Below are 15,590 nucleotides of genomic sequence, written 5' to 3' on the forward strand. Positions count from 1 at the left end.
CAAACCAGTTACAAGTGGCATCCCACAAGGCTCAGTCCTGGGACCTCTCTTGTTCGGTATATATTTCTCGGAGGTACAGGCCAACACGGAAGGACTGTGGCTGACTAAGTTCGCAGATGACTGCAAACTGGGCGCCATAATCGACTCTCCAGCCGACACAAGCATCCTCCAAAAGGGCCTCATAGAAACAGACAACTGGTGCCAGAGCCATGGCCTCAAGCTAAACGCCAAAAGTGTATAGTCATCCCTTTGGCAAAAACAAAGTGCCCACAAATTACCACATAGGTGGTAATCCATTAAGTACAGAAGAAGTAATTAGGGACCTGGGGACCCAAGTTGATAGCAATCTCTCATTTGACAACCACATGGCCAAAGTGGTTAGAAAAACATTTTATATAACCCACCTAATCATGAAGGGATTCACATCTAGATCAGGGGAGGTCATCGTGCCTCTACTCATCCCTCATCAGGCCCATAATTGAGTACAATGCCCCTTTTGGGATGTACCTTACCACACACCTGCAGCAACTGGAAAGACCCCAAAAGTACCTCACCAAGAGGATCATAGGGCTCAAAGAGATGCCATATGCTGCCCGGTTAAAGAAACTCCAGCTCTACTCAGTGGCATACCGCCTGCTCAGAGGCGATCTGTGCCTGACATATAAAGCCATGTCCAACCCGGAATTAATGGACATGCTGCACCTCAGAAAATCCAAATCCCCTCGAGCTACGCGCTCGACAGACTTGAACCTCAGCACTGAAATAAATAGGACATGCTGGAGGGAGAGATTCATAACCCAGAGGCTCCCTTCACTCTGGAATAAAATCCCAGTCCAGGTTAGGCAGAGTCCCTCACTGACTCTCTTCAAGAGGAATCTTGATGAGTGGATGGGAGATCATAGGTTTACCCCGGGTATCACTTCTGTGTCACTGTTAGACAGAGGCACAGTATATTAACCTCGAAAAAGGGCATAGCAAAATTAATTTAAAATGGGTGGCGAAAGCCAAACACACTCTGGCTAGGCTTATAAATGCCCTAGGGCAGATAGCCTAGTATGAACCTATGAACTAGGCACCCTATTCAACAACAGCTTGAGTACTGGTTTTGTTCCTAATGAATGGAAAACAGCGACTGTTATCCCCCCTCCACAAGGGTAGCTCAGCAACAGACCCGGGTAACTACAGACCCCATAAGTTTAACCTTCATCTGTAAAGCAATGGAATGAATCATCATGGTTCTCATAAAAAAGGATATAGGTGACCTCTACACCCTAGATCTGTCCCAATTCAGTTTTGTTAAGGGTAAGTCATGCCTGCTAAACCTGGTGGACTACTTCGAAAATGTTACTAGAGCCATAATCAAAGGAAAAGCTGTGCACACAGCCTATCTCGACTTGGCCAAGGCCTTCGACACAATCTCACATTTAGGCATCATTGACAAACTAACCTAGTTGAATATCAACTCTTGTGTTGTCAGGTGGGTTGCAAACTGGCTCACAGATCGACAACACTCAGTCAGAGTGGGAGACTTAACCTCTACCAGCAGACCTGTCACCAGTAGGGTCTCACAAGGGTCAGTGCTGGGCCGCCTCTTGTTTAGCATATGCTTCTCAAAAGTCCAGGCCAAAATAAAGGGTCTGTCGCTAAGTTTGTGGATGACTGCAAATTGGGTGCCATCATTGCATCCCCTAGCGATGTCAGCGTTCTTCAAAAGGGCCTTACACAGACCAATGATTGGTGCCAAAGGCATGGTCTTAAACTAAATTCTACTTATCAAAGGTGTAAGAAGGATAGCGAAGGAAAATGAATGAAATTACAATGAAGGGGTGTCATGGTGGCTCTGTCATACGTTCTCTGCCTTGCAGCTACAGGATCTAGGGTTCACTTTCATCTAACAGTCCATCCTTGTGGAAAGTCTGCATATTTTTCCAGTGTCAGTATGCATTCTCCCCGAGTTTTCAGTTTCCTCCACCTCCTATAAAAACATGCCCGTTGATGGCTATACTAAACTGTCTACAGATATGTACTACATTTACTATTCTGATTACAGCATTGAGAGATAAACAGGAAAATATCCAGAAATGTAAATAAGTACAAGCAGTCTGAAGATAACTACATAGATAACTATGCCAATGGTGTATTGGAAAAGAGACTATACAAGCAGACTGAAAACAAAAGGACCATAACAAAACTTGGAGTGACCCAAAACAGTCATGGCTCATTACGAAGCAGAAAAAGTACTCTTGTCTACTCTGATAAAATATTTCAATACTGAGACATTCATTCTACAATGTAGTAGGCTGAAAAGCCTTGGCAAGTTTAAAAACATCATCATCAGAGTGAAGACCTTTTTGAATAACTTTTGTAAGCAAAGGAGCAAATGATGTTATATGACTTTTAAAGTAGTGTTTTTTTTTTTGAGGATATTACACTCTATGGACTGCCTTTGTTAGGGCATTTTAGTGCTAGTAGTCTAGATAATGGGTGACAGTTTTTATGCAGGAATGATGGATGTATTTAATAGCAGTACAGCAGCCAACACTATTTCTACATGCTGAACAGAACTTAGACCAAGTAAAAGGAGGAAGATAAACACCGAAGGACAGATTATCAAATTTTGTGTGTCTGAAGGTATGAAAGCTCTACAAGCTGTCACCAAAGAGGCTTTGTGCAAGGCTCACATTATACAAGTCTGAGCTTTGGAAGTACAGAATTTTATTTCTTAAGTGGAAAATGTAACTTGAGGTTTTCAGTGTACAGAAGCCAGGGTATGAAATGTAAAAAGCAGCATGTTTGTGAGATGTATGGATGGTATGTGCATAGAGTATAATGTCCCGTTTTGTATGTACCTCACAAGACATCTGCAACAGCTGGAAAGGCCGCAGAAATATCTCACTAAAAGAATCACAGGCCTAAAGCAGATACCATATGCTGATCGTCTAAAAAAAACTCCAGCTATACTCTGTCGCATATAGTCTACTCAGAGGCGATCTCTGCTTAACTTGAACTGTTGGACATGCTCCACTTAAAGAAATCCCAATCCCTCAGAGCCACAAGCTCCAGGGATCTAAACCTTGTCATCACAATGAACAAAACATGCTGGAGGGATAGGTTCCTGACCCAGAGACTCCCCATACTCTGGAATAGACTGCCCATACATGTCAAGCAGAGCGCCTCCTTGGCCCTCTTCAAAAGGAAGCTTGATGATTGGATGGGAGATAGGAAATTCACCCCGGGGATCATGTCAGTCACCCTGATAGACAGGGGTCCAGGGAAGTAAATATTGTGGGAAGACATATCCAGGGAATTGTTATGGCTAGGTTTGTATAGGCCCTAGGGCCGATAGCCTAGTACCAACCTATGAACAATGAATTAGATTGGCGACAAGATGGAGATCAGATTAAAGAAAATGTCAGCAGCCATTACCTAGCTCAGACAAGTGAAAAGCATTATTAGACACAGAACTAGACATTACAGCAGTGCTGATTTCAGACGTGTAACAAAAAACAATGTATTTAACATGCATTAAAGTTGGAGCATAGGGTTAAGGCATGAGCTGTTATCCCTGTAGTACTGGGTTTGAAACCCTCAGCCTTCATTTACCAACTGTGTGATCCTGAGCAAGTCACTTAACCAGACATTGCTCAAGAGTCACCCCAGAAAAGAAACTGTGTGTCTAGTGCACCTACCTGGTCAACAAATGAATATTATTATTAAGGCATATGTAATACGTGAATTATGCAGAAATTCTGAAATCCAAAAATTTCATTTCTGTTATCCACTTGTATGGCACAGAAGGATAAATCCTTGACTATGACCCAGATGACCACTGACCAGAGTTTGATTAGAGACTTAAGTGCTAAAACAGCAGGGCAAGGAAGGGTATGAGTGAGTGGCAAATGAAGGTTTGTCTAACATGGTAGGACAGCCTGGTTATCTGGTGGCTGTTTCCTCCACATACAACCATAGTCTTTCGGTCAAAAATATCATAAGCAGAGAAGCAGGCTTGGATTATCAAGCTGATGATGGCCTCCCTCTTTAGCCTGTGAGTAAGAGCTCTCACATGCAGAGGGAGAGGAGAGTAGGCTCTCATGGGGACACACGTGTTATTGTCAATCACTAAGAGGTTGGGGTTAGGGCCTAACTGAAAAAAAAAAACTTCTGACAGCTGCATGAATGATGGTCTCCGTGATCAGCTCTTGATCTGTAAGGAACAAATGAACTGAATGACTACAGAGGACTGATGGCAGTCAGGCAGCATGGCACAAAAACATGATGGGGGGGGGGGGGTAGTCAATTCCAAACTCACTTTTATGAAAGAGGGCAAAAATAACTTTATAGAAACTATTTTCAGGGTAGGGGGTGGGGAAACAAATTCTTTCAGAAAGGCATACATTGTGCATCCCTTAAAATGTTCTTTTCCTCAAATTACTGAAATCTGAGTGCAAGGATAATTATCACCTCAATTCACAGAAGTTCAAAATAGCTGCTTTTTCAGTTCCAGACTCCAAATATCTGAATGTCACATATGTCAAAAGCTTTACAAAAAAAAGACATATATTAAGAATAGTACACAGATTATGGAAGCATTACATCAAGTAAAAAGCTTCATGGAGAGAACACTGCACAGTTCTGACATTATACCTTTGCTGTTTCTCTAACAATGACTGACGCAGATGAACAGAGATGCTCCATTATTTTAGAAATACTTACATTATTACTGAAAACTTGAAATGCCAATGATTTTGAATCTATATTTGAAAATCTGCTCAATTTTAACCTAAAAAATAAAAAGAAAAAGTTATTTTCATCTAAAATAACCAAATGGTCAGAAGTGAATAAAAAAAGTAATTCTGACTTGTGAACTACGGCAGTTGTTAATAAGCTGTACTTTTAATTTACTTCAGTTTGATAACTGGGTCAGTCAGCTGGTCTTAGAAACTTTTCTTTATTCACTTACTGGGCCTCAAAGCAAATATAAACGCATCTATGGCCAAAGATTATATACAAAGTTTAACAAAAACATTAAATGTTTGTACAGACCACAGTGTTGAGTGAACAGTGGCAGAAAGGTTTGATTCATCGATTACATAACACATGGAACTGATACTTAATAGAACATCCAGTTGCTATGAATAATAGGATGACCATAATGACAAACACACAGCTGAAAATTCTCAAAATGTTAGTTCTCTGATCTTGTTCCACTTGCACAAATGTCACAAACCATAACCATTCCTCAAATGAATGAGGTAAATTTCATATGCATCTCCTTACTCAAATGAGAATAGCACAGGCCATTTCTGCTAATCTACCCCCCTCCACCCCAATACAAGTCAACTATGAACTTGCATGATTTTTCATCTCTCTTCATTAACCACTGGAACTACCCCTCTAATATTTTCTATAAGCAGCTGTGCTAAAGAGCGTGAAGGCTTCTAAAGTAACAGACTAGCAACAATGCTGACAAAATGTATAATGGAATAAGATGCATCCCAACACTACTTACACCTGTCCTGTTACATTCACTCCACCACATGACTTCTGTCCTGCTATATCCAGTGTCTTGAATCATATATCATGGTATGTTTCACCATGCAAATTCTCCTGTTAAGATACACCCATCATTTTAATTCTCTGTCATGCTATACCCCATGACTTTAATTCTCAATCATGTTACTCCCTATAACTTTATTCCTGCCTATCATTCTACACCCTATGACTAATTCCCTTTATCATGCTATATTCCATTATTTAATTCACCCTGTTATGTAACATCCCATCAATTTAAATCAGTCTGTCAGGCATGGCATTTATTAGGATGCTCCCATCATGACTCAACACATCATTTTTTCTCTGTCACACTTCACCCCCAAAGACACTGTATTTTATTTTTCTCATGGTCTACCTCAGCATTTAAATTCTATCATGACACAGGAGTAGGTCAGTTTATCTTAACACCAGAACAAGTAAACAGAACTACAATCTGACTACAAACTACAACCAAGCAAAAAAAAAAAAAATCCTTTTATCCGAAATGCATAATACAAACCTAAGCTATCAACAGTGAGATTACTACACCTAGGGAGATAGGGATATTCCCCATTTAAGCTATTACTACATATCACAAACTGCCACAAAAAAGGACAGTAATTTCCATGCCTACATACCACGTAAAATAAAATCTTGTAGACTCTATTGTGCAGTGAAAATGCTATAAGTACTGCAAGCATATTAATTTGTTACACTCAAAGGATGCACCGACTGTTCATAAAGTGCAAATTATTTATTTATTTATTTCCATCTAACTGGGATAGTCTGAGTGGGCAAAACCATTTTTCAGTGGAGACCCAGGGAGAAAAGCTCCATGTTTACATAATAAAGTATCAGAACATGTGATTACAATTTTTTGAGGAAACACAAAGTTTCCCAAACCATATACGGGCATGAACAAAAGAAAATAAAAAAAAATGGCAGACATAAGTTGTATACAAAAATAAGAGGCAAAAATTCACATGTTGGCTATTTACAAGTAGAAAAGAGAATACATATAAGAATGGACAGATATTGCTTGAATCTGGCTTTAAAGAATTCCAGTTGGTATAGCTGTCATCGTTCAATTGGTATGGTGTTCCACAGTTTAGTGATATAACTTGAGTAAAGTGAATGGTTTTAGATTTATTACATATTAGAAGAAATTTACTTCCAGATAGCAGTTCTCTTGTAGGTGAACAGTGCTGGAAAATGTTTAAAAAAAGGGCAGTTTTCAGGTTTATAAATTAGGTTGTGTTTAACAATGAGATGTGTTGTTGTTGTGTCTTTCGGCTTATCCCGGCTAGGGGTCGCCACAGCGGAACTCCGGTCCGCTAATGTTTGGTAGTGGATTTTTACGTGCCGAGTTACCAGCCCTGACGCACAACCTTCAACGAAGGCACGCCCATTCACGCATGCCTCCACACAGAAGATGCTCTAGCTGAGAATCGAACGTGACAAAGTCTTTGATGTGTGTAGGAGAGATATCGTGGAAGCTCAATCAACAGCAACTGTTTAAGGCCAACACAGTGATGAGTCTGAGATGGAAGTTTAGTTGCAAATTTAGCCATCTTGTCATAGCATAAATCCAGTTTCTTCACACATGTAGAGTGCAGGTTAGTATGGCAGCAGCACAAAAGAAGTCCTGGCAGAAAACAGGATGAAGCTTTGGTTTTCCTAGCAAATTCTGAGAAATATGGATTAGCTTGATAAAGTGCATCATCAAGTTTTTGGTGTTTTTTTAATTGCTTGAAGAACATGATGCTCAATTTTAACTTTTCATGTACAGTAACACCCAGCAATTTATTGTATGATACTATTTCTATAATAATTTTGTCTTTTGACACGATCAGGATAGATTCACTTGAGAGAAATTAACGCCATTCTGGAAAAAGAGGAGATGGAATGGCAAATTTGCCTAAATACCTGTGACCAACCTGGTCTTAATTTTGCTTGTTCCATTCAATGCATTTTTCAGCTTAAGAAAGTGGACCACTAATTATTTTATTAATGGTTACAACATGCCACCTTTGCTCTGGAAGGTCTTCACTTTTCTTAGGCATTTTTATACTTTTATTTTTTATCTTTTCTGCTTGCTATACTTTCTGCTACAATATATACATATTCATTTGCATTCTTGTTTTTTTTCACATTTTTTATAGATTTTTTTCCCCTACAGTTTTTAGAGTATGTTTAATTTCTCGGATGGTCAGTTTTATTAGTGATCTTGTGAAGCCCTATAGGGAAAAGTGATTTTTTTATTTTAAATGCAGATATGATTACAGATTTTCATAGGTAGGCTATCTGCCCGAGGGCATTTATAAGCCTAGCCAGAGTGCGTCAGTTTTTGCCACCCCATTGATTAATTAACTGAGCCTCTGTCAAGAACAGCCAATGAAGTGATCCCAGGAGTGTATTTTCTGTTACCCATCCACTCATCAAGGTTTCTCTTGAAGAGTGTTAGTGAGGGGCTCTGGCCTAATGTAGTTAGGAATTTTGTTCCAAAGCATGGGGGTCTCTCTGACAGGAATCTATCCCTCCAGCATGTTCTATTTATTGTTGTGGTGAGGTTCAGCTCACTAGAGTGAGTGGCTCGCACTGACTTGGATTTCTTTAGGTGGAGCATGTCCATCAGTTCTGAGTTGGACATGGCTTTGTAAGTGAAGCAGAGATCACCTCTGACTAAACGATATGCCATTGAGTACAGCCACAGTTTTTCCAGTCAGGCTGCATGGGACATATGTCTGAGGCCAGTAATCCTCTTGTTGAGGTACTTTTGTGGTCTTTCCAGCTGTTGGAAGGGTCTTGTGAGGTACATCCCAAATGGGGCATTGTACTCTATGATGGGTCTGATGAGTGACGAGTAGAGGATCACTATAACCTTTATTTCTAGGTGCGAACCCTTCAGTAATTAGACGGGCTACACAGAAGGATTTCCTAACTACTTTGGCAATATGACTGTCAAAGGAGAGATTACTATCTACCTGGGTCCCCAGATCTCTTATTACCTCTTCTGTATTAAGGGGGCTGCCACTTATGTGGTAATTCATGGGTGTTTTGTTTTTCCCAAACGCAATGACTATGCATTTTTTGGCATTTAGCTTGAGACCATGACTTTGATACCAGGTGTCCGTCTCAGTAAGGTCCTTTTGGAGAATGTCCTTGTCAGCCGGAGAGTCAATTATGGCTCCCAGTTTGCAGTCATCGGCGAACTTGGTTAGCCATAGTCCTCCTGTGTTTGCCTGTACTTCTGAGAAGTATGTGCCGAACAGTAGGGGTCCCAGGATCGAGTCTTGTGGGACACCACTTGTGATTGGTTTAGAGTCGGACCTGGAGCCCACTATTCTTACCGTGTGAGGTCTGTCTGTAAGCCAGTTGGCAACCCATCTCGTGACGTAGGGGTTTATGTTCAGGCTGGTGAGTTTTTCTATAATTCCCGAGTGGAGAATAGTGTCAAAAGCCTTGGCGAGGTCAAGGTAGGCTGTGTGAACCACCTTCCCCTCATCTATGGCCATGGTGACTGTCTCGAAGAAGTCAACCAGGTTTAGTAGGCATGATCTGCCCTTAAAGCCGAACTGGGTTGGGTCAAGTGTTTGGAGGTTCCCAATGTTTTGTTAATGAGTTCCATGATGATGCGCTCCATAGCCTTGCAGACCAGGCTAGTCAGGCTTATGGGGCAATAGTTACCAGAGTCAGATGTGGCCCCTCCATTGTGGAGCGGAACAACCATTGCTGTGTGCCATTCTATGGGCACGTAGCCTGTGGAGAGGCTGAGACTGAACAGTGTATTTAGGTGGGGGGTTAGTTCGTTCTGCAGTTCATGCAAGATGCAGCCTGGGAAACCATCTGGCCCCACTGACGCTGTGCTTTTGTCTTTTGAAAGGGCTGTATTCACCTGTGCATCTGTGATTTCCGGGACACTACACTTTTCTGGTATTGTTGTAGGCCCTTTTGGGGGTGACGTTTGCACTGACTCTATCTGCCAGGATGTTGGCAATATCAGTAGGTTCAGTATATTTTGTGCTATTTTGCACCAGCTCAGAGCATATCTGCAAGTTGCCACTTAGATTCTTGGCATAGATAAAAAAGGCTTTGTGGTTATCTTTCGAATCCTTGGCTATTTTTCTTTCGAAGTTAGCCTTGGATGATTTTATGAGGGATCTTAGTTTGTTACCGATACTGACCAGGGATGTCTTTCCTTCTTGGGATTTGCTTTTTTTCTGAACTACTTTCCTCCTCCTATTGTATAGCCTGTTTATGGCAGGGGTCCACCAGACTGGTTTCCTTCTCTTAGGAGAGTGAATCTTGGTTTTGCTAGAGAAGGCACGATCCATGCATCCTTGTAGGTGCTCAAAGAGTGCATTTGTAAAGGTTCCTGCATCTTGGACACTGTTATCCTTTAGCGCGGGGGCTGTGAAACTTACCACCTCTGTCTTATGTAAGGTGAAGTTTGCTATAGAAAAGTTTTTCACTGTGGGTTCCTTAGTTGGGGGTGGTGGTGTGGTGTGGACATCCAGAGTGATTAGTTTATGGTCTAATCTAACCAGTGACAGGTTGACCTCCGGTGCGTAACACCTGTCGCCCATGTTGGTGATGACCAGGTCCAATATGTTTTCACCTCTGAAAGGGGAGTTTACCAGCTGATCCAGGACATTTGACTTGATAAATTCCACGAAGTGCTGGACCTGGGAGTTTGTACTTGAGTAGTTTTCCCAGTTAACAGTAGGGTATTTGAAATCACCCAATATCAGAGTGTTCGGTAGGACCTTCATGTTTTCCAGTGTCTCCAGAAAGGTGGAGTGGTGGTCCTGGGTCATGGAGGGTGATCTGTAGCAGGCCACAATTTGCATTGCAGATTTGCCCGATGTTAGTTGCACATGGATGATCTCAGAAGTATAATGCTCTGCCACTAACCTGGAGGTGTAGGTATCCTTTATGAATATGGATACACCCCCTCCTTTTGTGTTTCGGTCCATGTTCTGTGACCGAAATGTGTGGTATGAGTTATAGTCCGGTAGGGCTGGGGTGCACTGTGGAGCCTTGAACCAGGTTTCAGTTACTGCAGAGATGTCTATGTTCAACATACTTAGGAGTGCTTCAAGTGCGTGCATTTTGAGATTTAAACTCCTGGCGTTGAGTAGCACAACCCTCATTTTTTTATTTGTGCTGTTTACGGAGGTGGGTTTGACTTTTGAGCCTTGCCTAAAAAAGGCACTATGGGGGCAGCAAGAGCCTTGGCCAGTATTAGAAAGCCTAGGGGTGACAGGTGCAAGCAGTCTCTTGCGAAGCAAAGAGGTTTGTCGAGCATGTCGTCCCAGGCTGACAGACACTGGATCCCCTTTGAATGACACCAGAAGCTTAGTCAATTGTTGAAATTGATCATTTTTTCTTTATACTGCGGTATCATTCTTGTTGAGGGCAGGATGCTACTCAGGGTCAGGGTCATATCCGCCTGGCTACATGATCAGAGAACTCTTCCATGTCTCTTTTCATGTAGTCCAGGGAGGTACATCTCAGGTCATTCACACCAACATGAACAATGACAGAGTCATATTTATACTTGTTCTGGAGTGACTTGAGTGCTTGTGTTATGCAGTGGATTCTGGCTCCCGACAGGCAGCTAAGAGTAACCTTCTCCTTGTCCAGCCTAGTGAGTGGGACGTCAGTGTGCCTGACTATTACTAGTGTGTTAGGTATGTTATTTTGCCTTAAGGGCTGTGATTGTGCGGCACACTGATTTTGTGTTTTATGTGTTGTCTGGTTTGTGATGGGAGGTACAGGTTTTTTGGGTATTTGCTTTGGAGGTCTCTGATGCTTTTGCAGGTTTTTATTTAGAGCCTCCGAGTATGATTTTGTGTATTTATGTGTATTTTTTGCCACCGCTGGTTTAGTATGTCTGTGTGAGGCTGGAGGTGTGATGCAAGTGTTAACCTTCTCCTCATGACTGTCTGTTCCAGTCTTGGGTGGAGAGAGCTTAGCCTCCAATTTAGTTATATAATTGCATCCCTCGCATATGTTAATGTTTTGTGGTAGGAGGAGAGGATTGCCTGTGTACATGAGGCAGTTGTAACATTGCCTCAGGATACCCAGGTTCACCAGCTGGACTGGAGAGTATACCTGAAATTGCCCTTTTGTCATGCCTGAATAGTAAGGTGAGCTGCTTAGTTGCTTGGTTGGTGAGAGGTGAATAATGAGCCTTACCCTGCTGGGCAATCAACTGTCGGGGTATATTAGTGCTTGCTATTAGGTCTGAGCAAGTGCTGGACTGTAGGATGCTTTTTAAGTGTTTAGGTTGAGAGTTAGACTACTTTCAAGGGAAAAACTGAAGAGGAGACTTGGTGGAGATGGGAATTAATTTAGCCCTAGCTAACCGGTGCTGCACGGACATGCAAAACTGTGCAAACGTATTTTTTTACAGCAGGGAAATGAAAGAGATAGAAATTAGCCCAAAATGGCCTATAAACTACTAACTTATGGGCGGGAACCACTCCTCCAGGGACAGATGGCTGCTCAAAGCTCCCCCTCTCACGGGTGAGCAGAGAAACCTCCTTCTATCCAAGTAAGGTATGGGCAACTCAGAAACTTGTAACACAGCCCTGAATTCAGCACTAGCCTGAAAACTGGACTATACTAGCTTCAGTAAAAAAATCTCAAAACTGAGCCCTGTTCCTGTAGTCTTCAATCAGACAAGTTCTAACTAGACATTCCTGCCACTGGGGTACAGGGTCTGTCACTCAGCCAGTTTGCAACCCATCTTGTGATGTATGGGTTAACATTTAAGCTGATGAGTTTTTCAATGATACCCGAGTGGGGTATTGTATCGAAGGCCTTAGCCAGATCGAGGTAGGCTGTATGGACTGCCTTTCCTCATCAATGGCTTTGGTGACTGTTTCAAAAGTCAACCAAGTTTAAAAGGCATGATCTGCCTTTGACAAAGCCAAACTGGGTTGGATCCAAAGTCTGCAAATTCCTATGTCTTTATTTATGAGGTCCATTATGATCCTCTCCATGGCTTTGCAGATAACGCTTGTCAAGCTAATGGGCCGGTAATTTCCAGGATCGGTGGAGGCACCGCCTTTGTGAAGTGGGACCACAGTTGCAGTGCGCCACCCCTGGGCACGTATCCAGAGGTAAGACTTTGATTAAACAGCTGTCCTAGCTGTGGGTTTAATTCCTCATTGAGTTCGTGGAGCACACAGCTGGGGACACCATCAGGTCCCATGGATGCTGTGTTTTTTGCTTTGGAGAGAGCAGTTCTCACTTGGGCGCTGGAGATGTTTGGGGGGCTGCAATCGCTTGGTATAGATATCTCTCCTTTGGGGAGGGAGAAGTTTGCACTGAACCTGTCAGCCAGTATGTTGGCAATGTCTGTAGGATCAGTAATCTTCACATCATTTTGAACTAGTTCTGAGCATATCTGGGAGTTTCCTCCTAGGTTTCTAACATAGCTAAAGAAGGCCTTATGATTGTCTTTTGAGTCTTTAGCTATTTTTCTCTCAAATTTGCTTTGGATGATTTTATGAGAGCTCTTAGTTTTACTTATAGTGATCAAGGGTGTCTTACCTTTTAAGGATTTTGCTCTATCTTGTAGTAGCTTCCTCCTTTGTTGTAGAGTTTGTTTATGGCTGGGGTCCACCAGACTGGACGCTTGCCTTTGGTACAAAGAGTCTTTGTTTTGCTTGGGATTGCCTTATCCATGCAGTCCTGCAGGTGCTGGTAGAAGGCATTTGTGAGTGATTCAGCGGCTTGAGTACTGTTTTCCGCCAGTTCGGGCCCTAGAGGAGACCACACAAGTCTTTAGAGGTGTGAAGTTGGCCTTTGAGAATGTCTTTACGTTGGTTTTTTTAATTTCAGGAGGGGGTGGCAGGAGGACCTCCAGCGAGATTAGTTTGTGATCTGATCTCACCAGTGAGGGGTATACTCGGTGTTGAACATTGTGCTCCCATGTTCGTGATGATGAGATCAAGTATGTTATCTCCTCTTGTGGGGATGGTGACTAGTTGTTCCATGGCATTTGAGTTTATGAATTCCAGGAACTTTTTGGGCTAGGGTGTTTGGGCTTGAGTAGTGTTCCCAGTCTATATTAGGGTAATTAAAGTCACCTAGTATGATGGTGTTTGGTGATACATTTATCCCTCTAGTGTTTTCAGGAAGGCCATGTGAGGTTCCTGAGTTTGTGAGGGTGGCCTGTAACATGCTACAATTTGCAGAGCAGTCTTGCCTATGGTTAATTGCACCTGAATGGTCTCCGATGCATCGGCGTTGCCACCAGTCTTGAGGTGTGGGTGTCCTTGATGAATATGGATACCCCCCTCCTTTCTTGGTATTGTCCGGATTTTGGGGCCGGAACGCATGATATGAGGTAAAACCTGATAGCGCTGGGGTGCTCTCAGGAGCCTTGAACCAGGTTTCTGTCACAGCACAGACATCGATGTTCTCCATACTGAGAAGGGCCTCGAAAAGGCATTTTGAGATTTAGACTTCTGGCATTGAGCAGCATTACCCTTAGTTTTTTCCTTTTTGTGTTCTAGGGTGGTAGGTTTAGAATTTGAGTCTTGCCTAAAAGGCACTATAGGGGTGGCAAGAGCCTTTGCCAATATCCTGAATCCCAGGGTGACAGGTGCAAGCCGCCCCTTGGCAGCGTGGCTTGTCCAGCATGTCATCCCAGGCAGACAGATACTGGATCCCCTTTGAATGACACCAGTGTTTAAGCCAATTGTTAAAGCTGATCATCTTATCTCTGTATTGTGGCATCATTCTTGGTGAAGGTAGGATACTGCTCAAGGTCAGGGTCATACCTGCCTGGGCTACATAATCAGAGAGCTCCTCAATGTCTCTTTTCATGTAGTCCAAGGAGGTACATCTCAGGTCGCTTACACCAGCGTGGACAATGACTGAGTCATAATTGTACCTGCTGTTGAGAGACCTGAGTGCTTGCTATGTGGCGGATTCTAGCCCGACAGACAGCTTACTGTGACCTTCTCCTTACTCAGTCTGGTGAGCTGGACGCCAGTGTGTCTGACTATGGAGTCACCAATGACTAGTGTGTCTGGCATTGTGTTTGGCCTTAAGGGCTGTGACTGTTTGACACTCTGACTGTGAGGTCTATGTGTTGCGGGTGTTGTGTTCTGAGGTGGTGGTTGTTTGGGTGTCTGCTTTGGTGGCCTCTGCTGTTTTGGTAGATTTTTGATCAGAGCCTCCGAGTATGTCTTTGTGTGTTTATGTGTATGATTTGAGGTTGTAATGGTACTATGTGAGACTGGGTCTATAGTGTGTGTGGTAACCTTCTCCTCCTGACTGGTCTTGCCAGTCCTATGTTGAGAGAGCTCAGCCTCCAGTTTGGCCGTATAGTTGCATCTCTCGCATGTATTTGTGTTTTGTGGGAGGAGGAGAGGGTTGTTCAGTGTACATGAGGCAATTGTAACATTGCCTCAATATTCCCAGGTTCACCAGCTGAGCAGGAGAGGACACTAGCAACTGATCCCTCGACATGCTAGAAGGATAGACAAAAACTTTAAAAAAGATTCGGGATGAGGGTGACCAAGAAATGGGGGTTGCCTTTTTGGGGTACTATCTATGACAAGAGTGCCGTATCAAGGTAATAAGTACTGTAGGAGCAAGTGCTAGGTTTAACAGATAGAGAATAGTCTACTTGGAGTCAAGTAGAGATGATCTTTTAGTTATAGGATACGCTGATTAGATCAGTAGTATAGTTCGAGGAAGGTAGTTTTAAGGGAAAATTTGAAGAGTGTAATTTAGGTAGCCCTAATAGTTTAAATCTGCTTAACCGCGCTGCCCTAGTGTGCAACAGTAGCAGCTCACAAGACTTCAGCTAAATCACAAGCTAAATTGCAAACGCGTTTAGCGTTTTTTATATCAGGGGGCTGAAAGAAGCTAGGAACTGGCCCAAAACGACCAATAAACTACAAGTTACTGGCTGAAACCTCACAAAACTGGACCAACAGGCAGCTCAATGCTTCCCACTCCCACTGGTAAGCAAGGGAACCTCCTCTGTTCCAAATTAGGTAAAGATTCAGTAACAGGAACTGCAAACAAAG

The 15,590-nt window shown here is 42.7% G+C and overlaps 1 protein-coding gene across 2 annotated transcripts in view; it reads right to left on the reverse strand.

The window, feature by feature from the left end:
• TMEM131 (transmembrane protein 131) overlaps positions 1 to 15,590 on the reverse strand; it is a 3,850,119-nt gene that overhangs the window by 838,660 nt on the left and 2,995,869 nt on the right. For both annotated transcript variants that reach the window (XM_044072169.1, XM_044072168.1), the window contains exon 25: positions 4,714 to 4,780. In XM_044072169.1, coding sequence (XP_043928104.1) covers positions 4,714 to 4,780 — 67 coding nt within the window. The remainder of the gene's footprint in view (positions 1 to 4,713; positions 4,781 to 15,590) is intronic.

This window comes from Protopterus annectens, chromosome 5.part0 (genome assembly GCF_019279795.1).
Source record: "Protopterus annectens isolate FY-2018-M chromosome 5.part0, PAN1.0, whole genome shotgun sequence".
NCBI classification, from domain to species: domain Eukaryota; kingdom Metazoa; phylum Chordata; order Ceratodontiformes; family Protopteridae; genus Protopterus; species Protopterus annectens.